At 44.8% G+C, this 25,638-nt stretch overlaps 3 protein-coding genes across 6 annotated transcripts in view; 1 reads left to right on the top strand and 2 right to left on the bottom strand.

Moving 5' to 3' along the window:
• Positions 1-3,918, bottom strand: part of tg (thyroglobulin) — a 39,308-nt gene extending 35,390 nt beyond the window's left edge. For both annotated transcript variants that reach the window (XM_076990531.1, XM_076990532.1), the window contains exons 1-8: positions 3,760-3,918; positions 3,370-3,475; positions 3,153-3,247; positions 2,801-2,986; positions 1,962-2,121; positions 983-1,089; positions 516-659; positions 125-307 (exon numbers count right to left, since the gene is read on the bottom strand). In XM_076990531.1, the coding sequence (XP_076846646.1) occupies positions 125-307; positions 516-659; positions 983-1,089; positions 1,962-2,121; positions 2,801-2,986; positions 3,153-3,247; positions 3,370-3,475; positions 3,760-3,826 (1,048 nt within the window). In that variant the 5' untranslated portion in view covers positions 3,827-3,918. The remainder of the gene's footprint in view (positions 1-124; positions 308-515; positions 660-982; positions 1,090-1,961; positions 2,122-2,800; positions 2,987-3,152; positions 3,248-3,369; positions 3,476-3,759) is intronic.
• A 1,543-nt stretch (positions 3,919-5,461) lies between these two features.
• On the bottom strand, positions 5,462-19,342 carry phf20l1 (PHD finger protein 20 like 1). Of its 3 annotated transcripts, none has more exons than XM_076990542.1 (24): positions 19,211-19,342; positions 18,074-18,207; positions 17,499-17,664; positions 17,002-17,097; positions 16,256-16,340; positions 16,044-16,132; positions 15,030-15,195; positions 14,313-14,438; positions 14,119-14,177; positions 13,748-13,997; positions 12,999-13,127; positions 11,717-11,908; positions 11,407-11,466; positions 10,953-11,243; positions 10,428-10,640; positions 10,239-10,295; positions 10,042-10,143; positions 8,758-8,901; positions 8,400-8,584; positions 7,870-7,969; positions 7,499-7,694; positions 6,986-7,259; positions 6,636-6,801; positions 5,462-6,215 (listed from the first exon to the last, which is right to left on the bottom strand). In XM_076990542.1, the coding sequence occupies exons 2-24, from the start codon at positions 18,154-18,156 to the stop codon at positions 6,073-6,075; spliced, it is 3,372 nt and encodes a 1,123-aa protein (XP_076846657.1). In that variant the 5' UTR covers positions 18,157-18,207; positions 19,211-19,342; the 3' UTR covers positions 5,462-6,072. The 3 variants fall into 3 exon arrangements, with proteins under 3 accessions (XP_076846657.1, XP_076846659.1, XP_076846658.1); XM_076990544.1 differs by having other exon boundaries at positions 15,030-15,192; XM_076990543.1 differs by having other exon boundaries at positions 19,182-19,299.
• A 115-nt stretch (positions 19,343-19,457) lies between these two features.
• On the top strand, positions 19,458-25,251 carry LOC143491498 (cortexin-2). Its single transcript, XM_076990557.1, has one exon. It carries the CDS (start codon positions 24,931-24,933, stop codon positions 25,246-25,248), a length of 318 nt encoding a protein of 105 aa, XP_076846672.1. The 5' UTR covers positions 19,458-24,930; the 3' UTR covers positions 25,249-25,251.
• The last annotated feature ends 387 nt before the right edge of the window (positions 25,252-25,638 follow it).

Here is a 25,638-nt window from a genome sequence, read left to right as displayed (position 1 = left end):
GCCAGACAGTGAGTGGAGAATGAACGGTCGATGGCAAATCCCATATTTGGCTGCCTACAATTCAAACGAGCCCTTACGTAGCTCAAGCTCAAAGCCAGGGGACACTGTTTTATGTCCAACTCACGGCAGTCTGGCGCTCCATACCGACGACTCCCAAAGGTCTCTCTGCCAGATGAGTCCACGCACCAACACTGCCCGTCAGCCTGGCACTGGGTTGGCATGTACTCCCCCCGGGCATCACACGCGGGCACAAACACGTTACCTGCCTGGGAGGCAGCAGATCGCTCCGACTCACAAGGACTTGGACCTGTTACATCACAAACATCTGTAAGCATCTGTGTCTGTGAAAATCCTTTTGATGCAAGAACGACTGTGATGCTGGTAAATTAAGTGTGTTCCTCCATAATCTTCAAACACTACACATTACAAAATCCCTGTTATGAACCCCCATCTTTCTGATCGTGATTTTTTGATGCATTGAGTGAGTGATTAACAGGTGGAGACGACAAACGCACATCTAAATCGCCCACTCAGGGCCAGCTGGACAGCGAGGTAGCGCCTCTGTAGAACGCGGTACATGTTGGACTGGGAGAAGGAGTGAGCAGCACCCAGGCTGGAGAACGCTGTATCATACACTTCATCCAGCAGCAGCTCCAGTCCTGCACAGAGAACCTTCAGACTGTGGACCAACACTTCAGACTGTGGACCAACACTTCAGACTGTGGACCAACACTTCAGACTGTGGACCAACACTTCAGACTGTGGACCAACACTTCAGACTGTGGACCAACACTTGTTCCTCACAGTCTAAATGTGTAAGCGTGGTCAGAGAGGGGGAGATGTCTGGACAGTGCAGTAATCTAGATCTGCTTCTAATGGCAAACGTGAGGAGCAACATACTGTATTTGACTGTAGTGACATGTGCAGTGTCCAGCATTCTTGTGTCGGTGTCACACCAGTCGTGAGTCTATTCTGTCCTCACCAGTGCTGTGTAGCTCTCTGCCTCGGGAGTCTGCGCAGTAACAATAGCTGGACAGTTCGGGGAAAACCTCTCTGAAACCACTGAACGTCTGGAACGCCTCTGGAAATCTGAGGCATACAAGCACATTGGATCTCAAAACAATCAAACGTGAAGATTAAAAACACAAAAGACATGGACAAGGTAGACTAGCGAAGAGATCAGAGAGAGCAGAAAGGCTGGTCTTAAATCTCCAGCCATTTGCCCAGGATTAAGGATGTTGTGAGCTGCACAGCAAAACTGAAATATCCAGATGTTAACTCGGCCCTCACCGCACATCTAACTTTAACTTAAACCCCACTGACCTTCTGGCTACATTCTCTGATTATGAGCCCATGGCCTGTGTGATCTCAACTGCACTCCATGCTTGCAACCTCAGCTCCACCAAACCTTTACAGTAATTGTATTTTTTATTTTGATAGACTGATAATGTGTGGAAAAAAGACTAAAATAAAAGAAGAAAAAATGTGTGAAATAATGAAAAAAAGCACAGAGAAAATTCCAATACGTCTGCAAACAATTCTCTAGATTACCATCAAGGTTTGATTCAAAGGCAGGAAAAGGTCATCACAACAGTAGCCCATAAATCTAAAGCATAAGCAACACTACACCCAGCACCCTAAACGTGTCACCTTCACTGAAGATTCAGCTTTCAGAGTGGAAAGAGCAGAAACTGGTGTATAATGTTAAAGCACAGAACCTTCAGGCTCTGTGGAAGAACTTTAATATGAATCTCTACTGCTTCCTAGTGGAGACGTATCTGAAGTCTCATTGTGTCTTCAGACATCCAGCATCTCCTTTTTAGAAGAAAGGGAGCAACACACCTCTAAATGCTTCATGAAAAGTGGAGCTATCATGTAATTAAGTCCAGCTGATATGTAGGTGCTCTTACACTGAGTGCTGATGTTAACATAGAGGGGTCCTCACATAGAGGGGTCCTCACCTGTTGAAGGCATGAAGGAGGTCAAAGACCATCATGTTGGTAGTGTTGATGAACTTGCACTGCACAGGTAGGAATCTGCCATCATCTGAGCACTGTGGTGGAGAAGCCTCTCCAACACCATGGAGAAGCCGGCGTTCCCTGACCTTGCAAATACCTGGACCTGAGACATGTCACTGACATTTGAAAAGCTGAGAAAGTCAGTAAGTTTATATCGACCGATATCATCCAGCTGGTGCCAACATCACCCAACGAACAGAAGCCACTCATACATACAAACCAAAGTCAATAATAGCATCAACCAGTTCAACACCTGTTCAATAAACCCCAAGCAGATGTCATTCATACATAACTTCATTTATTGTTCTTAGTAAGGAATCTTACTGAAATCCCCACTGAAATCCCCACACTGGGATAACTGACAGGAATCTCCACACACACTCAGATTACTGACTATAATCCCCACTCACACTGGGATAACTGACAGGAATCTCCACACACACTCAGATTACTGACTATAATCCCCACTCACACTGGGATAACTGACAGGAATCTCCACACACACTCAGATTTCTGACTATAATCCCAACTCACACTGGGACAACTGACTGGAATCTCCACTCACACTGGGATAACTGACTGGAATCTCCACACACACTCAGATTACTGACTATAATCTCCACTCACACTGGGATTACTGACTATAATCTCCACACACACTTGGATTACTGACTATAATCTCCACTCACACTGGGATTACTGACTATAATCTCCACTCACACTGGGATTACTGACTATAATCTCCACTCACACTGGGATTACTGACTATAATCTCCACTCACACTCGGATGGTTTTCCATTCTGCCGTGTGCCGTATATCTCCATGCCGTCCAGGTCCACGCACCAGCACTGTGCCAGGGTCCCATCACACTGGACAGGCTGGTACTCCCCCGAGTCCAAACAGCGGGGGAGCAGAGCGTCACCGCTCTTCAGCGCCCCCTGTCTCTGAAGTTGACACGACGTCAGACCTGCGAGCAGTGGCACAGGTTCAGTGATGTGGACGTAGCAGGGGAGAGCACAGCTAAGGCCAAGAACCCCGTGAAATCTTTATTTCCACGTGAAAAAATAGAAGAATGCGTTGTAGAAGATTGTTTAGGATGATCTGTGAATAAATTAAACATTTCTGCCACTCACAATACACCACGGATCCATTCTGTCGGCTTCCATCAACTTCTGTTCCATCTGCGTTCACACACCAACACTCCCCACCACGACTGCACTGCACATGTCTACACACACACATTCATCAGGTCACCGAATGGCTTTGGCTTCACTGGGTAAAGGGCATTATGGGAGAAGTGGAGATAGGACCACGAGATTACAAAATGACGGCGTCTGATAGTTCAGAGACCTGTAGCGCCCGTCCTCTGAGCACTGAGGAACGTGGTCTTGCTGAGATATTCCAGCATCTATCTGCTGTTCACATGGACTCCGGCTGTCTGATTCCAGCTGGTACTCTAGTAGAGAAATTCACAAAACCCACCCCATCACTACACTTTACAATGATTAAAGACATAAGGATCATCATTATATGGAAGGAAGAACATCACACTTAACGTTTATCACATTTATCATGGTCTAATCACTAGTGCTTCTGGGAAACAGGGCCCAGATTCAAAAGCAAACCAACGCATGCAAAGTAAGACAAGGACCCATACACTGCATCCAACATCCACTTAGTTTAATAATGGATAGATTTCAGTGTGTAACTGATATAAACTAGAAATAAGGTGAGTTGTACCTGATATCTTGGCTTGAGTGATACAGTAGCTGAAGAGGAGCAAGAAAAATGCATAAAAAATGTTCATCTTCACCTTACCTGTGTACCTGTGTACCCTATTCAGCCCAAGAACACAGTCACTAACAAATGCAGCTGCACATTCTTATAAGCTGTACAGATATGCAGAGTCACACTTGTATGGCACTTGAAGAATCTCTGGTGTCTTAACGTGAAGCACTCGAGGTTGCACAAAGAACTCAAGTGATCATTCAGATTCCAGACTGCTACACAGTACGCAGCCAAGCTCGGACCTCTGAGTGGTTTAACGACAGTAGACACTTCATCACAAGAGCTTTGTTGTTCAGTGTGACTTGCATTTTTTGAAACATTATGGGTAGACAGTGAGTCTTCTCAACCTTGAATGATGCATCAAAGGCCAGACATATTGTACACTATTGTTACTGTTCAAAAACAAAATCTCACTATGGTTGCTGGAAAACACCCCATGCAATTAAAAAAATACACAGGTGAAGTGATGACAATGAAATTTTAAACACCAATTTCATTAAGAAAAGGTCCAAAATCAGCTCGGAAAATAATGAAAGAACAATTGAAACTATGACTAAGACTATCCAATTTACTGTTTTAAAGTGTGCACATCATTAACATCAATATAGCCCTAACAGATTTTCTGTGTTTACATCATTGGCATTAATACAGTCCTACCCGATTCTGTAATTGGTAAACTACCACTCGAACAAACTTGGCCTCATTTAAAAGACAGACACTGCAATAAATAATCAGAATATCTTTTATTGAAGTCCATAAAGTTAATCGCATTAAGATTTTAAATAATCTCTCATGTACAGCTGGTATCTCATCAAAATCAACTTCAGTCCTAAACATTTTTATACAGATTAATAGAAATGTTTAATAAACAAACATGTTCAAGTATATATTGTGCCACTATGCCTTTTCCACAGTCCGCTTCTTTACAGTACATACAAACAATATATACACTCTACCCTCCCAACAACGGCACTAACCAGCTTGTTAAATGCATTTACATTCATCTTCTGGCTACCTTACTGCAATGAGGACACAATAATAGCAAACTGATAGTAAGAAATTATATAATAAAATGGTAAGTGATGACACAGGCAGTCACCTGTTGTGAACTAGCTGCCTGAGCTAGCTGTAGAAAGTCAATGTTAAAAGAGTCTGTTTGTCACCACGCCTTCACCATGTACTGCACATCCTGACAGTGAGAACTATAAATTCACCCCATTTCAAAAATACTTTGGGCGCTGCTCACGTAAACAGAGTGAACTGTGATATCTCTCTAGTACCTTCTCCTGTCTTACAGAAGTACACACAGGCTCAAGCACGTACTGCCGACACTACCCAGTTATACACGTACACACTGTCGTATAATCACTGTATATAATCGTTTTATTCCCGAAAATAAACGTCATGTTTTTGTAGAAGCTGATTTACTGGACACAGATTAAGCCCTATTGTAGACGTAAAGGACATGTCCACTGAGGACGTCTGTGTCTAGAAACCTGATCCCAAGAGTCTAGATCCGTCCCATCTGCTTGAAGTCCTTAAAGTGACACTTCACTTCATGAAGATGATTCATTTTTATATTTGTGCATAAATGACTGCAGATCATTTTAATTGCGTGTGTGCTAACATTACTGGCATGCAAGGATTCCTCAAATTTTATTTTGTTCCAAATAATAACCAAGGGGAGTTTTAGAAATTAGACCAACATGTTTTTTTTTTTTGCTCAGATACATTTCTGCATCAGTCTCAGTAATGTTTAAGATCTAGAATGTTCTTTTATGAATGGGACACAAGCCAACTGTAAAAATGCTGTTTCATCTCTAAATTTTGAATTTTGTTACAGCACATTTACTGTGTGCTTTACTACAACGGTATTACTAATGAGTATTTCAAACTAAGGATTAGACAGGGAACACTGAACAGTTATATACGTTTCTCTAACTGTAAATGGAGCAAGTGACTCGTGTTGAACTGGACAGTTTAGTACTGTGAACGTCTACTACATGCTTCATGAAGACTAACTGAAGGTGTCTGAAGGTGTCCAGGTCCCAGAGGTCTACAGAGCACAGCTCCTTCTCCTCAGACTCTACCACTGCTGCCAGGAGGACAAACGCCGGCGGGTCGTGTGTCGTCCGGGGTCGTCCCCACACGGGGCGTCGGCGGGACGTCAGCGGGACGCAGCAGGCTAGGCTCTGCTGGGGAGCACACCTCCACACCTCCACACCTCCACACCTGCGTGCGCTCCCCTCCGTCCTGCAGGCGTGCTCACACAGAGCACAGCGCACTCATCTGCTGCACCTTGCCCAGGTCCGTCAGCAGCTGCTTGATTCTGCACTTCAGCTGAGGCAGTCGGGCCAGGGGCTCCGGCGGCTCCAGCTCCCCGGTGAAGTCCAACCAGCTCTCCAGCACTGCATCAGGAGGACACGGACACACACGGGGTTTCACAACGCTCTCCACACTCACACAACAGTGTGATGTAGTGATCGCTGTGCTGGGTCAACACGAGTGTTGTGTCAACGCAAACAAGATGTTGCTTTTGTTGCCTTTAAACACAAAGATAGTGGCGCTTCAGGACAAGCTGGGAAGGTGACGTTACGTGTGCAGACAGCGTGGCCTCTCCTCTCTCAATGTGTGCTGGACAGTGATGTAAGTTACATCCCACACTATTAGGACTTTAGCAGCACTTTGTCCAGCTAATCAGACGCTATTATTGTCATTTAAATCACTAGCAAGGATTGATGGTGGCAATGTTATTCCTGATGAAAAACTGAATTTGAGGTGTAGACACCACAGATCTCCATTTCTACGTAAAGTGTTTGGAATCTCACCGTCTAGTTCTTTCTCAATGAGGTCCATGCGGCCAGCCAGCTGGTTCTGAACGTCCTCGATGTGTGTGAGCAGGTTCATCTGCCACTGGAGGCAGTTCCTGGCCTGCTCCACCTGTCCTGAGCTGCTGTCAGTCTCACAGCTAGACAGTGAGATAGCACTGCTCACCTGCACACAGACACACACACCATCACGCCTTACACCCTGCAATAACCAAAGGCTACCCAGAATGAACCAACCACAACAGGCTACTTTCAAACGATCACTACTATGGACCAGTCTTAAACTCAAACGAGGGGTTAGGATTAATAAATGATCATCTGGATATCTTGAGTGAGAAAGACTAATTCACCTCCTCCTTTGAAGCGAATGGCAGTGCAGCAGTCTGGGACGCCTGCTCGTGTGTGAGAGAGGCCGTCTGGGACGCCTGCTCGTGCGTGTGCTGGGGGCCCGTGCCAGGAGGCTTCTGGTAGCTGTGTTCACTGGTGATGTAGGTCTCAGTGTTGGAGTTCTGTCTGAGGCGCTCCTGGAACAGGACGCAGTCTGGCACTCCACCCATGGGCTGGTCCTCGTCAGAGTTCACCCAGGAACGGGCCCACAAGTGCAAACTGGGATTATGTTTGTTCCTTAGGAATAAGAAATATGATAAAAGGTCTTGCTTGCATATATGATCAAATATAAGAAAACCAGACACTAGCCTGAGGGCAAAGAAGCAAATACTAGCAAAACACACAGAACTCGTGTATCCAAATAAAGTTCACATTTATATCTTCATACATTTGCGATACAGTTCCAGCTACTCTGTGTTGTTCTCTGTACCCCCCCCGTACACCCACTCACAGATACACAGACAGAAAGTGCGTACTGTAAGATATCCATCTTGAGCTGCAGGCCATGAAGCACTTTCTTAACGCTATAAACGTCGGCCAATAACTGATGAGTAGAGACGATCTTCTTGGCGTTCTGATGCGAGTAGTTCTCCGTCAGGAAGGATAATCCATACATATGGCCTTTATACAGCCAGTCCTTATCGTGACGATACCTGGCACCACACCTCTGCCCTAAGACAAACATACACACCCGTAAATCACCATCAATGGAATTACGGAAACGTATAGCAAGCATCAACTTTTAAAGCATAAACATCCATGAAGGAAATATTCTGTATTTAAATTAAGATGATGATGAGTAAGCAGACCAAACCATTTGGGTTGAGTGTGTGGAAGGTCTGCGTACCTGGTGGGTCTCTGCAGATGTAGCAGATGTACTGTTCAGGGATGCTGTCCTCCAGCAGACCCATACACACACTGTGCTGCCAGCACATACACTCCTCACACTACAGAGAGAAACGACGACACGGCTCACAAACTGCAGCCTTCGTGTGCAAAACAGCTTTCACAAGGACCTCGCACCAAACTGCATTACACTTAACAATACAATTAACACAGTGTTGTTCAAAACTGATTTGGCAATTAAAACCAAGAAGAACGCATGTAAGATCACATTGTGCTTCTACAGCTGAACGCTAACAAATGTTATCCAGACATTAGTTGCATGATGTGCAGTCAGTTAATATCCTAAACCACTCATGGCAGTTTATCACTTCTTATTACGCCGATGTGAATGAAAAAAAAAGACATTTGAAGTTGTTCCTGGTCCCTGGAAATATCATCAGTCATTTACCAAACCCTCCCCTGAATTTGCCAAACCCTCACCAGTGTTTGCCAAACCCTCCCCTGTGCTAATGGGCCTCTAACATCTCCCACCTGAATCATGAAGCCATTCTCTTCATCCATCTCACAAATGCAGCGGACGATCTCATTGGTAGAGTCTTCCTCTTCGTCCTGGAAGTCCTCCATGGTGAGTGAGTCTAGGTCCTGGTTGTATTCGTCCCCACTGAACAGCAGAGACTCAGTGGTAGAGTCCTCCAGGAAGTCTACGTCCGACAGGTCTGGCAAGACATCCGCAGACATTAAAGTAACTAACACATCTCAATTAAAATGTTTGTAACACACTGAATGGTTTTCCATTTTACTTTCAACAGCTAAATAAGAAAAAAAATCCTTCCCCACCTCAAAGAGATTTTATGAACACAGGCTGCAAAGAGGTGTTGTAAATACTTACTCTCCCCAGTGAGGTCGACAGAGAGTATGGCACGAGGGTACTGGAAGGCGGAGTGTTTAGAGAAGGAGCTGGAGGAAGAGCGATGAAGAGCATACGGTGATCTCTCCAAATAGGACAACGACACCTCCTCCATTTCAGAGTAACCTGAGTGAAACAGATGAACCATCATCAAGGCCCAGCAGAGAAGTAGGTGTGATCCTCCTCCTGGTGCTTACTGACACTATGAGCTCCAAACCCGTTAATGACATGGCACAGGCTTTAGTTCTTCTCACTGTAGCAGCTTAACAGCCTAAACTGCTTTGATACAAAGAGTCTTATGATCCAAAAGGAGCTTCCAACACTCTTACAAATCACCAGTCACCACACTGAGAATCTCTTACACAAAACCACAGTCACCACACTGAGAATCTATTAGACAAAACCACAGTCACCACACTGAGAATCTCTTACACAAAACCACAGTCCCAACACTGAACATCTCTTACACAAAACCACAGTCCCAACACTGAACATCTCTTACACAAAACCACAGTCACCACACTGAGAATCTCTTAGACAAAACCAGTCACCACACTGAGAATCTCTTAGACAAAACCAGAGTCACCACACTGAGAATCTCTTAGACAAAACCACAGTCACCACACTGAGAATCTATTAGACAAAACCACAGTCACCACACTGAGAATCTATTAGACAAAACCACAGTCCCAACACTGAGAATCTATTAGACAAAACCACAGTCACCACACTGAGAATCTCTTAGACAAAACCACAGTCCCAACACTGAGAATCTCTTACACAAAACCACAGTCCCAACACTGAGAATCTCTTAGACAAAACCACAGTCACCACACTGAGAATCTCTTAGACAAAACCACAGTCCCAACACTGAGAATCTCTTAGACAAAACCACAGTCCCAACACTGAGAATCTCTTAGACAAAACCACAGTCCCAACACTGAGAATCTCTTACACAAAACCACAGTCCCAACACTGAGAATCTCTTACACAAAACCACAGTCCCAACACTGAGAATCTCATACACAAAACCACAGTCCCAACACTGAATCTCTTACACAAAACCACAGTCCCAACACTGAATCACTGAATCTCTTACACAAAACCACAGTCCCAACACTGAATCTCTTACACAAAACCACAGTCCCAACACTGAATCTCTTACACAAAACCACAGTCCCAACACTGAATCTCTTACACAAAACCACAGTCCCAACACTGAACATCTCTTGGACAAAACCACAGTCCCAACACTGAATCTCTTACAGTGCTGTTTGTTCTTCTTCTTTTTCTTCTTCTTCTTCTTCTGTTTTGTTTTGAAAGGGTCCTTCTCTTTTCTGTCTTTGCGTTCTTTATCTCTCTTTTTCCCTGGCAAGCACAGAAAATGTTGAGACATATTTCAAGAAACCAGCATATTTTGCAATACCATAAACTCTGGAAAACACAGACAAAAACAAGTGTACCAGTGAGCTGGCCTTTATCTTCCAATTTTAATTTCCTCTCCGTCTTTACACACAGTCCTGGAAAAAAAATTATCAATTTCACATGTAGAATAAAGTTCGATATCACTCAAAACAAAATTCTAAGATATTAGGAGGAAATCAGATTGAAATGTTTCGCTTCCAAAAGCCTCGTGATGGTGGCTAGTGCACCTGTATCCAGGTGTTTGTCCTTCTCCATGACCTTCTTGAGGATCTTGTCATGAACGTTCTCAAAGGTCTTCTCCCTGGCTAGAGGAGGCAGCGAGACCTCAGTGCTGTCCGAGCTGACGGAGGCAGAAGAGTGTTTCTTCTTACAGAACTTTGAAGGTTTCAGGCAGGAGCCAAGACAGTCCAGCTGCAACAGGTGTCCTGGTGGAGACAGAGCTGTAAAGGGACAAACACGAGTTAAAACACACTGGGCAGCGCAGTTATCATTCACACGGTTAGTGCCACTCATATTTCAACATGCATTCACATTTCATAACAACGTATTATGACAGGTATACATCTGCACGCAAAATATATGAATATATACATGCAAAAGGCATCATGAATCTGGATGGCAGGCTAGCAGAGCTCACTGCATCTTGAACTCTGTTACTGTGACCACGAATGACAAATCACACCACATGCAAGCCAGGTTCAGTGTGCGGCTGCTTTAAGAACCCACGTGACGTCCCCACCAGGAGCACGTACAGGAGGAGGTGGACACTGTCCTGCGTCGCTTGGCGTCTGGAACCTCCAGCGGGGTGCTGGTGGGTACTGAGGCTGACGTGGCCCTGGAGCGACCTCCTCTCTCAGGCGAACACGCCTCACTGTCCACCTCCTTCTCAGTATTGTGGTAGTACTTCAGGTGGTAGTCCAGCATCTTGGCTTTGCGGAAGGCTTTAGGACAACCAGGGACTTGACACTTGAACTTGTTGTGGTCCAGATCAACCAGAGGCTCATTGAGAGACGTCGGGTCATCAGATCTCTTGGTATTCATAACTGGCAAAAGAAAAGAGAGCACGGACGACCATTTGAGTTATTTTTCACCTATTTAAGCAATAGCGTTTCACAAGGCTCATGGCCGATCAGCCGTGCAGTACTAAGTGTTGCCAAATTTTAAAGGTCTATATTCCAGTATCATAAGCATAGAGCAGGTACATACTGGGCTCCCTGGTATGCTTGTTGGCTTTAGGGGTGCGGGAGACTGTCTTTAGAGCTGGACCTACAAGAGCAGGAGACAGAGTGAGAGAGAGATGGAGACAGACATGAAGGGACACGTAGAGGGGGACAGCCACCGAGAGGCAGACGCATTACAGTGAAAGTGTAACTGTAGAATTACAAAACGTCCGAGGTCTGAAGTAATGCTAGAAGTGAAAAAACTGTGTCAAGCAGAAAGAGTACATTTATTATTCATTATGAACTTTATTAATCTCACATCACCTCTACACTGAAAGCGAGTAAGACAGCCCCACCTGTTACAACAGGTGATGGGTTTTCCATCACCGTCGTGTGATTGATCAGCACTGTGTCAGTCAGCTTGTCCTTGTCAGTCACTGGGGTCTGAGCAGCCCCAGAAGCAGGAGTGGAAATGTGTGTGGGAGAAGCTCCTGTGATTGGCTTATTTAAAGGAAGTTCAGCCTTCACCACACAGCTACCGTCATCATCTGAAGAGGACAAATGAGAAAAAGAAATAAGCATCAAGCCATGACCACGATGACCTGTATGAGGAGTATCGAAGGAGTATCGAACATGAGGAGTATCGAAGAATTATTGTGTCTTACTGATCTAAACTGCATCCAAAGCTCTTCAAATTCAAGTCAAGTCCTAAATTGCTCTGTAAAACTGCTGTGTTCTCATTTTTTATGACACATTTCAACATCACACTATCCTTCCTCCTGTCCTGTAAGCTCAAACAGGCACAAAGTTTAAGTGAAAATGGCCTGATTCAGCAGAGCCTCCAGACTATGGACCTTGTGCAGTGCTGCCTGTCATGTGGGAAACCACATTATTTACCAGGAACACTAACGCCAATAAGCATTTAGGCTACATGTACCTCATATCATTAAATTAAAATGGCAAGTATGCTAGTCCTCCAAAAGCAGCCTACAGACACGCAACAGTACATAATTATAAACTAATAATGTCGATACGAATAACAGCCTTCTGATAATAATAATAATAATAATAATAATAACAGCCTTCTGATAATAATAATAATAACAGCCTTCTGATAATAATAATAATAATAAAAACAGCCTTCTGAGATGTGTGCTTGCCTAAATGAATACAGATACCATTTCAGCACATATAAATTAATTTAATAATACTTATCCTAATACTTATAAGAACATTTAATAAACTTTTAACTCATACCAAAAGAAGAAAACTTTACAGGAATTTCATAAACGTGGCTAGCATATTAAATATGAAGAGTCAAATCATTTAACAGTCCAAACAAAATGACAAATCAGTTAACATTACTTCATTAATGTTATTCAACCTGATTGTGTCAGACAGATATTGGGCTTTACTACAGCAACGTTTATGTTTGGGTTTCATATTTAAGACCTGCTCTTCAGAAATGTGCCGATTTGTCAAACAGTCATTTAACAGGGTTTACTGTGGGCAGAACACTCCACCAGACCATCTCATCCAACTAATCTCAATCTCCAGAAGCTGTGACTCTGGTTGATAATCTGGGTGGTGCTCCAGTAAAACGGCCCGAGCTCGTCGGCGTGCCACGCCCTCTCTTACCTGCTCTCTGTGTGCCGTCTGCATGGGCCGGGCTCGGATCCTGACTGTGTGGTGACGGGGGACAGTACGGGTCAAACGTAGTTGCTAGGCGCTGAGCCCTTCTCCGTCTGTGAGGAGAGCTCGGAGGGGCTGCAGTCACACAAAGGGACGTACAATTAATTACTGGTAGCGTACAGTCACACAAAGGGACGTACAATTAATTACTGGTAGGGTACAGTCACACAAAGGGACGTACAATTAATTACTGATAAGGTACAGTCACACAAAGTGACGTACAATTAATTACTGGTAAGGTACAGTCACACAAAGGGACGTACAATTAATTATCAATAACGTACAGTCACACAAAGGGACGTACAATTAATTATCAATAATGTACAGTCACACAAAGGGACGTACAATTAATTATCAATAATGTACAGGCACTCATCCTGAGGTCTTTGATAAAAAGAATCAAATTTAATTGACAAAAGTGCATGCATGCAACTGATGGGGCTAAAATCATTATCCTGAGTGTTATTTCCAGTATAAATACTCAAATGGAGTATGGCTTGTGTTGCTTGTAACTAGAATTATTAGAGTTTGTGTGTATATTATCAGTGAAAATGTAAATAACTGACACATTGACCATTGTGTTTTGCTGTTGTATTCGTGGAAGTGGTCCACTAGCGCTTTTCACGGCATCATTTCTGGTCAGTGTGGTAAAGAATTAAGCCATCGTGAATAAGAAGGAGTCAGCGGTCAGCGACCTGCGTGCGTGTCCGAGAGCGTGTGGGCGGAGCAGTGGGCGGAGCAGGGGGAGGGGTTGGTCTCTGCTGTGGTGCCTGTGCTCTGGCTGCTGACGGAGGACTCTCCTGAATCATGCTTCAGTCTCCTGGTGACTCGAGAAGGTCCCGGGGAGGCGCTGGGCAGGGGGGGTGCGGGGGGCCTCTGGGCAGCGGCCGCCGGTCCCTGCTCCGCTGGGCCGCCTGCAGCTGCCTGACCTCTCTGTGAGGACGTCTGGCGCAGATTGAAAGAAACTCGAATCACACACAGGGATCTAATGCTGCCACATGGCTGATACCGTAAGAGAAAAAAGAATAAAGGCCAAAATAAAGGCCAAATTGTCTGTACATCACACCTGTGCCGGTTGTGAAGCCACAGGGTCTTCTGTGCAGTCACTCTCTGTTTTGGGACATCCTACACCATGGAAAAGACACGGCTTATATGACCAGTACAGAGTACAATACAACTGAAGAGTGATACATTAGAGGACAGTATCATCCTAATACAACTGCACTGTGATATTGTTAGAAAAGCCTCCTGCCACTTTACCTGCCACTTTATTGAGGCGAGCTCTCTTCACACTGCAGAAACTACCTGCTCTGCTCCGTCTCCTTTTCACTTTAGGCATCTCCAGGTCGTCGGGAGACGGCTTACAGTCTTCCTCATCGGACGAGGCTTAAACGGGGCAAAAGAAAAGAAAGATGATACCACAGATCTCATGATGTCAGACGACTGGATCAGACTGGCCATATCTGTAGATACATGTACAGCCCCCATAGCGTTAACATTACACACTAGTCAAAAAACATCTTCAGTGTTGTATCACCAGCTGAAGGGCATTCTCCATATAGAAACAAACAGGTTTAGTGTTGACATGCCCTAACCCCTAGTCCCTAACCCCTAGTCCCTAACCCCTAGTACCTAAGCCTTAACCCAGCTACCTTCATTTACTGCCCACAGAACCACTGGGAAACACACATTTGGTTTGTGTACCATTCTCAACACATTAGCACTGACATGATAAATACATGTTTGTGGATCTCACAGTTGTGTGGGGCTTTACACATCAGGGTCAGTGATGACTGCCAGAAAAAATAAATTCCAGTAATGTGGTCAGAAACCCATATTAATCAATTAAACACTGTTAAAAGCACATCAATTGTGTCCTTCTAATAACAAGGGAGGCAGCTGAATGTGTATGAGTAATGAGACAGAAGTGAATCTGCATGTCTCTGGGGTTTCAGTAGATACTGGAGCTCAGACTACCGAGCCTGTCCGAGTCCTCCTCCTCTTCCTTTTCCTCGAGGTCATGGGCCCTTTGCTCTGGTCGGTCCTCTCTGTCCTTGTTGCTGTTGGCACTGGTGCGAGGCCTACACCCTCCTTTAGTCCTGGCAGCTGCCGTGGCTGCCTTCACAAGGGCAATCCAGTCCTGCTTCAGCAAACACAACAGTCTACTGGTCACTGCCACAGCTACTGCAGAGCAACAATCAACGTTTAGCAGATGTTTTTATCCAAAGCCGCTTACAGCGGTGACCAAGTACAATTTAAGCTTTTAAAGTTAAGGGTCTTGCTCAGGAGACCAACAGGAACTTGACAATGTGGGTTTGAACAAACAACCTTGTGGTTACTAGTCCAATAGCTTGCCTGCTGCCCCCAATTAAAAGTTATACCTATACATGGTAAAGGAGTGAGCATAATTCTTTAGCTCATAATTGGGTGAATGCAACAACTTGTGCGGCTAAAGAATAATGCTGATTGAGTAAAACATACTTAAGAGGTGAGTAAAGCTACCATGCATTCAATCACTGCTGTACCACAAATACGAACTAAATTTTGCCATAACTAATTCTTCAGGTTTAGAAAAAATGCAACAGATGAGAACAAGGATCTGGTGTCCCTCAGCTGTCTGGAATAAAGAAGTCACTAGCAATCCTATGCTGCCTGGTCTGTCTGCTTGAGCCATCACATGATCTGAGGGATTATACCTTCTGGGAAACAAGAACAGATGAGAGATTAATCTAAGGTTTCCAATTCAGAGTTATTATTTTTTAAAGAGTAAATCTATCACATGCATTTTAACTACATGTGGTCTGACAGTGTAATGGGGATCAGAGAATAAAGAGTTTAAAATTTACATTATAGTGCATGATTTACAGGACTTAAACAATATGGATATTTATCAGCATAATGTCATCCTGAATGAAGTAAAAACACCATTGTAAGATGAAGGAATGATTTCTGCAGCGTAGATAAGCTTCAAAGGATTATGGATAAACTTACTTGTCCTTTGGCGTCCTCTGGCATGGATTTGATGTGGATTCTTTTAACACAACGAACGACTCCATCATAAAACTGGACAGTGTAGGTTCCTGTGCATGAACACACATTTCTTCTTACGTTCAAACATAGTGGTACGATTATTCATGCACAATTTCCATAATTACCCTTATTTAGATGACACAGTTAATAAGAGACGTTGACATGATACTTGCCCTCTTTATTGAAACTTTCTATCTTGGCAGGGTAGTAGCGGCAATCTGTCCACCGAGCAAGAACTTCCTCACCATCCTTCAGTTCCTATTTGAGAAGAAGGTAAAGACGATCACTTAACTGAAAACACCTTCCTGGACAAACATCTTCATTTCAGCTTCATTACCTACTGCTGGTGATGAACATTCATGAAGAATTATACAGCACAAGTTTTAAGCTGCAAATTCTCAAAAATGTTAGGTAGGAATGGAATGTGCTGTAAAAGTCAGAACAGCATGTTATTATTATTATAGGACATGGTCACCTTATTCTATACCAACTCTGTGAGTGTTCATAACAGCCAGTGGTCATACATTCATAATCAGTTTTTGACTGTTTGTCTTCTGCACAATGCAGCACTCAAAATCATATGGAATTATTTACTCCTAAAATATAAGCTGCACAAGCGTTCGTGTGTATATTCTTCAGAAATACATGAGAACTTATGATGAACCTAAAGGTTTTTGGCAAGGTTACAGTAGCTGATGGAGGAAAAACCCAAACAGTGATGAGACAAGCAGGCACTAGAGATCCGTATACGGGTGGATGGTTGGAGCTACTAGAGATCCGTATACGGGTGGATGGTTGGAGCTACTAGAGATCCGTCTACGGGTGGATGGTTGGAGCTACTAGAGATCCGTATACGGGTGGATGGTTGGAGCTACTAGAGAGATCCGTATACGGGTGGATGGTTGGCTGATGTACGTACTTGTCTCTGCTGTGGCAGGTCTGTTTGGTCCTCTGTGCTCTCTGTACATCCAGGAAGCTCACGGAGGCGAGATGCTCTCATCTCACAGAGTCTCTCCTGGTTAAAGTGTTAGCAAAAAACAAACAAACAATGGTTCAATTAACAACCTCATTAACATATAGTTAATGCAAACAATGGTTCAATTACCAACCTCATTAACATATCTTTAATGAGACTAATGGAAAAAGTCTATATAGCAAAGTTTACTGTGAATGAAGGTTCCTATTGTAATAGCTACAAAATTCTAAATTGTCCCAATATGTCTGCAAGCTTTCACTAGAATATATTTGCAAGTCATATAGCCAAATTCATGTCTTAACTAAGAGGAAGCACATGGATTCTCTTCATCTTATATTTTCTAAAAGCTATCTTACACACTTTACTCTGTGAACTTCTGTCATATGGTGTGAATATACTAACATGTACAAATGTTTTACTGCATAAAGACACACAGACACCTCTTCCTCTTCTTTGAGTCCCTCTTTACGAAGTGTTGGCCTCTCCAGAGGACGCAGTCTACTGCTGTCCCACACTATCCATTCATCATATCGATGGCTCCATCGGTCAAAATGGACAAGCATCTTCCCTTCATCATAGTCAATCTTCTCGATCCGTGAAGGATACCTTGAGTATTAAAGATTAAAAAAAAACAAAACAGAAAAGGTCAATGTACATCACACGTTCATCAATGTACAAGTACATCACACGTTCATCAATGTACATGTACATCACACGTTCATGTACAAGTACATCACACGTTCATGTACAAGTACATCACACGTTCATGTACAAGTACATCACACGTTCATGTACAAGTACATCACACGTTCATGTAAAAGTACATCACACGTTCATCAATGTACAAGTACATCACACGTTCATGTACAAGTACATCACACGTTCATCAATGTACAAGTACATCACACGTTCATGTACAAGTACATCACACGTTCATGTACAAGTACATCACACGTTCATGTACAAGTACATCACACGTTCATCAATGGTAATAAAGGTGTTTTAATATCTGTACCATTTTTGTAAGTAGTCCTGGGCTTCCACTCTTGCTCCCACCTCAAACGTGATTCCTGGCCGGTTCGGGGGTTTCTTACTCATCTTCAGAGGAATTTGTTCAAGTCTTTCTCAAGACAAAAACACACTCTCCTCCTGTGGATGATCAATTTTAATATCATATTAACATTTAAGTAAAATGAAAACATTTTAAGCAAATAAGAAGTACACAAAAAGCAGCTTTGTTGGTTGTGTATATCCTGCACAGTGAAAATAAAGGGAAAATAAAGCTTTAGGGTTGTTGAGTTTGCATTTTGAATAATAATGAGCAGACAACGAGAACATACGAACTCCAAAACGACTTTAGCAGCTGGCAGAACCCAGTCCTGACTGATCAGCTGGGTAAACACATGTTTGACTAGTGCACCAAGTCTCACCACCTGCACCGTAATCTCCACATCACCCCCAACAATAAACCACAAATAAAGCACACACAAGATCCGCGGTGTTGGTCTGTTGTGATCACTGCTAGGAGGAAACTTCCCCCGTTAGCCCGGGCTAGCCCGCTAGCACACACCGCCACACCGAGGGGAGTCTGGCCGGGCTGGGCTGCACCATTACCCGCTGACAGCGGGTCCTGGTCGGCCTGCGTTCACTTCCCCTCTCCGCAACGGCGACACTGGGGTTGTTTTTTCCGACGTTCTTCGCATTTTCCGACGTGAATTGACGCGGTTGACCCAGATCCGCTAGCACGGCTAGCTAAACTAAGCTAAGCTAAGCTAAGCTAAGCTAGCGTCGTCCACTCAGCCTCCTAGCTTAGCATGCTACCTGCTAGCCCAATGCTAACGGCCGCGCGCGCGCGCGCGCTCGCGCCCTTCCCCTCAGCCTCCGTTCAGTTATTAGTTATTTACGTTGACTCGGTTCTAGATGGCGGATAAACACACACACACACACACGACGGGTAAACCCACCGACGCGGCGCCCGCGGCCCAGCGCGTCTCCCCGGGCCAGGGCGACCAGCGCCGGCCGCTCAGGGGATCCGAGTGTGAGGAGAAAATGACAGTTTTCTCCCACTTAAAACTGATACCCGTCAAATTACGACCGTCGGTACAGCCGTGCGGCGTGTGTACCGTTTAAAACGGAGCGCGCTGGGGTTTACCTCGGCGGACTCATCGAGGACGCGGCGGTCGGTCTGTAACTCTCTTTCTCATTCTTCAGCTGGGGGACATCTTGAAAGCTAAAGCTAGCTAGCCAGCTGTCCCAAAACAGGGGGCGTGGCCACGCACGGGCCCTCTGGACTTGCGTAATACGCAAAGAGTCACGTGAGGAACCAACACGCGTACGTACACAAACGTTGCGTGTGTGTTTACAACTAAGAAAAAAAACAAACAGGTGGGTTTGTTTATTTACCAATAATGTAGTAGTGATTGTAATTAGAATGACGTTAATTAAAGAGTGGCCAAGGTCAACAATATTTGGCATGCCAAGGCAGGACAACAATTCGTAATAAATGTTGCTTGCAACTGACAAATTAAGTTAATGTAAGAAATGCTTACAAGTGGTTCATGTCTCTGAATGTTTCTGGATGTGTAGAATCATAGGCAGCAATAATTGACTAAAAACATGTTTAATTTTCCATTTTCTATTAGTCCTTAACCAGTCTATGACACACTAATATCGGAAGGCAAAGTTCAGTCATCCTATATGAGTACTCTAGTGAGTTTGAATCTGTAAAAAAATTAGTTTCTGTTAAAAGCAACATAATAACATAGTGACACCCTACCCAATAACAGAAATACACAGAGAGAATGAGAACAATACTGTGTGATGTGAGGACAACAAACCTGCACAACTGTCATAAACCAAAACCTCAGGCACACTAACAATGACACACGTGAGGAAGGAGCAATGACACACGTGAGGAAGGAGTATGGAAACACGTGAGGAAGGAGTATGGACACACATGAGGAAGGAGTATGGACACGTGAGGAAGGAGCAATGACACACGTGAGGAAGGAGTATAGAAACACATGAGGAAGGAGTATGGACACACATGAGGAAGGAGTATGGACACACGTGAGGACGTAGTATGGACACACGTGAGGACGTAGTATGGACACACATGAGGAAGGAATATGGACACGTGAGGAAGGAGCAATGACACACGTGAGGAAGGAGTATAGAAACACATGAGGAAGGAGTATGGACACACATGAGGAAGGAGTATGGACACACGTGAGGACGTAGTATGGACACACATGAGGAAGGAGTATGGAAACACGTGAAGAAGGAGCAATGACACACGTGAGGAAGGAGCAATGACACATGTGAGGAAGGAGTATGGACACACGTGAGGACGTAGTATGGACACACGTGAGGAAGGAGTATGGACACACGTGAGGAAGGAGCAATGATACACGTGAGGAAGGAGCAATGACACATGTGAGGAAGGAGTATGGACACACATGAGGTCGTAGTATGGACACACATGAGGAAGGAGTATGGAAACACGTGAAGAAGGAGTATGGACACACATGAGGAAGGAGTATGGACACACATGAGGAAGGAATATGGACACGTGAGGAAGGAGCAATGACACACGTGAGGAAGGAGCAATGACACACGTGAGGAAGGAGTATGGAAACGTGAGGAAGGAGTATGGACGCACATGAGGAAGGAGTATGGACACACGTGAGGACGTAGTATGGACACACATGAGGAAGGAGTATGGAAACACGTGAAGAAGGAGCAATGACACACGTGAGGAAGGAGCAATGACATGTGAGGAAGGAGTATGGACACACGTGAGGACGTAGTATGGACACACGTGAGGAAGGAGTATGGATACACGTGAGGAAGGAGCAATGATACACGTGAGGAAGGGGTATGGACATGTGAGGAAGGAGCAATGACATACATTAGGAAGGAGTATGGACACGTGAGGAAGGAGTATGGACACACGCGAGGACGGAGTATGGACACACACGAGGAAGAAGCAATGACACACGTGAGGAAGGGATATGGACACATGTGAGGAAGGAGCAATGACACACGTTAGGAAGGAGCAATGACACATGTGAGGAAGGAGTATGGACACACGCGAGGACGTAGTATGGACACACGTGAGGACTGAGTATGGACACACGTGAGGAAGGAGTATGGATACACGTGAGGAAGGGATATGGACACATGTGAGGAAGGAGCAATGACACACTTGAGGAAGGAGTATGGACACACGCGAGGACGTAGTATGGACACACGTGAGGACGTAGTATGGACACACGTGAGGACCGAGTATGGACACACGTGAGGAAGGAGTATGGACACACGTGAGGAAGGAGTATGGATACACGTGAGGAAGGGATATGGACACACGTGAGGAAGGAGCAATGACACACTTGAGGAAGGAGTATGGACACACGCGAGGACGTAGTATGGACACACGTGAGGACGTAGTATGGACACACGTGAGGACCGAGTATGGACACACGTGAGGAAGGAGTATGGACACACGTGAGGAAGGAGTATGGATACACGTGAGGAAGGGATATGGACACATGTGAGGAAGGAGCAATGACACACGTTAGGAAGGAGCAATGACACATGTGAGGAAGGAGTATGGACACACGTGAGGACGTAGTATGGACACACGTGAGGACGTAGTATGGACACACGTGAGGAAGGAATATGGACACACGTTAGGAAGGAGCAATGACACATGTGAGGAAGGAGTATGGACACACGTGAGGACTGAGTATGGACACACATGAGGAAGGAATATGGACACACGTTAGGAAGGAGTATAGACACACGTGAGGAAGGAGTATGGACACACGCAATGAAGGAGTATGGACACACGTGAGGATGTAGTATGGACACACATGAGGAAGGAGTATGGACACACTTGAGGAAGAAGCAAGGGCACACGTGAGGAAGGGGTATGGACACACGTGAGGAAGGAGTATGGACAACCATGGAATATGTAGTTAGTCCGCTGAGTAAATGAGTGTGTGTGGAGGTCAACAGCTTCACAGCCCAGAGGTAGAAACTGATCCTACGTATTGTAGAATAGGATAATTTGGGATCCCAGAAGCAAGCAGGCTTCCATTGCTTGAATTTTAGATGTCTTCACACGTCTCTGTAGCTATAACTATAGTGTCATTAGCAAACTTGAGGGTTTAGTTTGATCTGGGCTGCACGGCACAGTCTTGTGTGTATAGGGTGTGGAACGGAGAACGCCTGTGGGTGTCCAGTGTCCAGACTGAGGCGTGGTAAGTAGCATCTCCCAGCCTGACAGTTATAACAGAAGGGTGTGCCTACGGGCACTACTCATTCAGACATTTGATTCAGATTTATTTTGGCACAGACCGACGTGGTCTTGAAGCCAGTGGGGACATTCACCCAGACCAGGCCAGAGAGAGGAGGGCACCTGTTCTAGGCACAGAGCCCTGCGTGCCATCAGGTCCAGCAGCTAAGCGAGCGCCCGCGCTCATCAGAGGAATCGACACTTGCCGTGTGAACAGCGAGGGCCCCTGGTGGACAGTGCGTGCTATTACACTTCTGTTTTGCTCTTAGTTGCCTCTTCCACAGTGAGCATCAGGCAGGGAGGCGTCACATGGTTATACAGGTGACTCGTGCCGCCAGTGGTCACCACGGTTACCTATCACATAAGCTGTGCAAGTGTTGCTGCTGACATGTTTCTATATCTGCGGTTTGGGGCTGTTTTGGGAAACTGATGGCAGGATTCAGGTTGTGGCTGTTCGAAGCACCGTCCCTGTGGCCAGAATTGAACACTGCTCTGTGGTCTTTCAGGAGTGAACAACCCTCACTATTCTTCCACTGTTTTTGATTTGTTTTTCTTTCTAGTCATAACGTTCATGTGATTGTAACATCATCAACACATTTTCAGCGTTGCCAGTTAGTAATAATGCATGTGATGCATATTCATACACACTGCTGCTGTTTTGAATATGTCTTAGGCTGCTCATTCAAATGAATAATGTCTGCATTGTTTAGATGTGACAGACTGTCACTGAACTTGTAACATTCAACATATGCATTTTTATTTAATCCTTTATTTGATCACTAGTGACATATTGAATTAATTTGAAATATATACATTTCTAAGTGACTGAGTGAGTGAACAATGAGATAGAAGCCCTGAGGTGCCTAACATCTAAATAGGACAGCGCAGGCTTAAGATGTGAAAAACCTTGAGAGACACATTGTTACGAAAACAAACATGCTGTGTTTATTCTGATTTGATTTGGCTTATTGATCATGTCACAGAGAGTGATCGATGAGCCAGTGATCGATGAGCCAGTGGCAGCAGAGGCAGTGGGCTTTGGTGTGTAATGTAGTGTATCGACTGTGATATGTTACTAACCACCACTAACCACTATAACCACCACTAACCACTATAACCACTAACCACCACATTGTTCTCCAGAAACCAATTGAAAATGTGTCAGTAATCTGGTCAAGGCCAAAGTTGAAAACATTGGCTGTATTAGGCGTTTGTTGACGTGACACATTTCTAAGCCCTTATTGAATCTTCATGCTTGACTGAAACAGTGATTTGCGGAGAGACTCAGTTGGATCGCACATCCCTCTCACTCACCCAACATTCGGTGAACACACTTGGACGAATTGCTATGGCAACTGGTTGCTATGGGTGATGTGACACCGCCACAGACTCATCTGGTGGGGGGAGAGGGAGTTGGGCAACAAAAGCCAGGAATGCGAGCGAGCACGACAAGCTATTATTTAGATTTCTGAACCGTTCGAAGGAATCGGGTTAAAAAAGTTGATCCGACGTATGTGTCCAGGTAGGCAGCCATAATGGGAGCCGAGCGTTTCTTCGTTTATTTTCTGCGTCTGTCGGCTTCTGAAGGATCTTTTTTAGCTGCCCGTCCACAACAGGTACGTGATTCTTCCAGTGAAAAAGAACATGGAGATCACAGCCATGCAACTCTGATATCAGGGAAACTGTACGTGACAAAATGCTTTGGTCTCAGGGCTAATCAATATGAAATAATTACAGAAGGGTAGATATTGCACTTACTGGAGCATATTGCATATATCTCTGTTAACACAGACAGGACGGCACATGTATGTCTGTTGCGCTACATTCATTGTGATATGTGTAGTCACGTTTTGCATGTGGGTTTGCAGTGAGATAATTTATTCTGTGAGTTAGAAGCAGGTAGTTTCAGGGCAAGTGACGTATGTGACTCATATACAAAATAATTCTATATTCTGGAATCACACAACATCTCAGGGAAGGGCACATCGATTACTGGGCACTGACATCTAAGAGCAGTGCTGGTGCAGGGTCACTGACCGTCAGCAGGCGTGGGGATTTCAGCAAGATGACACAGGAATAGCGTGTTTGTCTTTCCCATCCATTCCGGGGGAATTTGAGGCGTGTATTTGAGACGAGCTGAGAGCTTGTTGTAAAGAGCTTGTTGCAATGCTTAATACTTCATTCTACTCTTTAAAAGACAATTAACATAATTAGTTTCATGTTGTATTCTGATTAATCAATAGGGTCATAGGGTCCACACTACTGACCACCTAAGTTCATGGCGATGCATGCTGAAATTTAACAACATATACGGACTACAAATATAAAGCAATGTGTTCTTAGTCAAATCAAACACTATTATTTTCTGTCTGTCTTCCTTTCGAATTTTGAACTTCTTCCCAAGATGATAAAAAACACTATGTAGAATAAAGGGCTATTCCATTATATGAATCTAGATTTTGATTCCTGTCTAGAATTTCCATTCCTAAAAGTAAATCCGTCACAGTTTAGTATTGTGTTCAATTTCATGCCCCCCTCTCTCTGCAAATGAGCTGAAGCTAACTGTGTCTAAAATGGTTGCGAACAGGGGACTTGTTGAGTGTGCGGTCCCCCGTGATGGCCGTGTGAGCCCAGGGTGGTGCGGGAGGCCCGTGAAGATGGCCGAACATCTCCACAGCAGCACACTGTCTGCGTCTGGGGCCACACAGCCCATACCCTTCCTCACCCTCGAGCAGAAGGCAGCCTTCGTCTTCGTGCTGCTCCTCTTCATCTTCCTCGGCCTGCTGATCGTGCGCTGTTTTCGCATCCTGCTGGACCCTTACAGCAGCATGCCGTCCTCCACGTGGACAGACTACATGGAGAAAGACACGTTCGACTACCGCATCGCCTGAGAGGCTGCCAGGACCTAGCAGGCACCACGCCACACGATGGCTACCTCAGCGTCCTCACCTCCGAGTCCTCACCTGCGAGTCCTCACCTACGAGTCCTCACCTGCGAGTCCTCACCTGCGAGTCCTCACCTCCGAGTCCTCACCACAGAGTCCTCACCTCTGAGTCCTCACCACCGAGTCCTCACCTCCGAGTCCTCACCTCCGAGTCCTCACCTCCGAGTCCTCACCTCCGAGTCCTCACCACCGAGTCCTCAGTAGTGTGCTACCATGTTGGTGGTGTACATTTGATGCCATGGTGTGTCATTTAAAAAAGTATATCACATGTTCTGGTTTACCCGTTTCTTCCGTACGTTCTTATGAGATATTTATCTGCCAGCACAATACCTCACAA

Source organism: Brachyhypopomus gauderio, unplaced genomic scaffold (genome assembly GCF_052324685.1).
Source record: "Brachyhypopomus gauderio isolate BG-103 unplaced genomic scaffold, BGAUD_0.2 sc76, whole genome shotgun sequence".
Taxonomy (NCBI): domain Eukaryota; kingdom Metazoa; phylum Chordata; class Actinopteri; order Gymnotiformes; family Hypopomidae; genus Brachyhypopomus; species Brachyhypopomus gauderio.
This window is presented reverse-complemented; position numbering and strand designations above follow the sequence as displayed.

Excerpts from the sequence above, each read along its gene's own strand:
- phf20l1 (XM_076990542.1), bottom strand. The coding sequence starts at position 18,156 with ATGAGTAAGAAACCCCCGAACCGGCCAGGAATCACGTTTGAGGTGGGA. Across the intron at positions 11,909-12,998 it reads AGACGGCACACAGAGAGCAG|ATGATGACGGTAGCTGTGTG; the intron begins GTAAGAGAGGGC and ends TGTCCTCTTCAG. Across the intron at positions 8,902-10,041 it reads GAAGAAGAACAAACAGCACT|GTTACTCTGAAATGGAGGAG; the intron begins GTAAGAGATTCA and ends TGTTTCACTCAG.
- LOC143491498 (XM_076990557.1), top strand. The coding sequence starts at position 24,931 with ATGGTTGCGAACAGGGGACTTGTTGAGTGTGCGGTCCCCCGTGATGGC.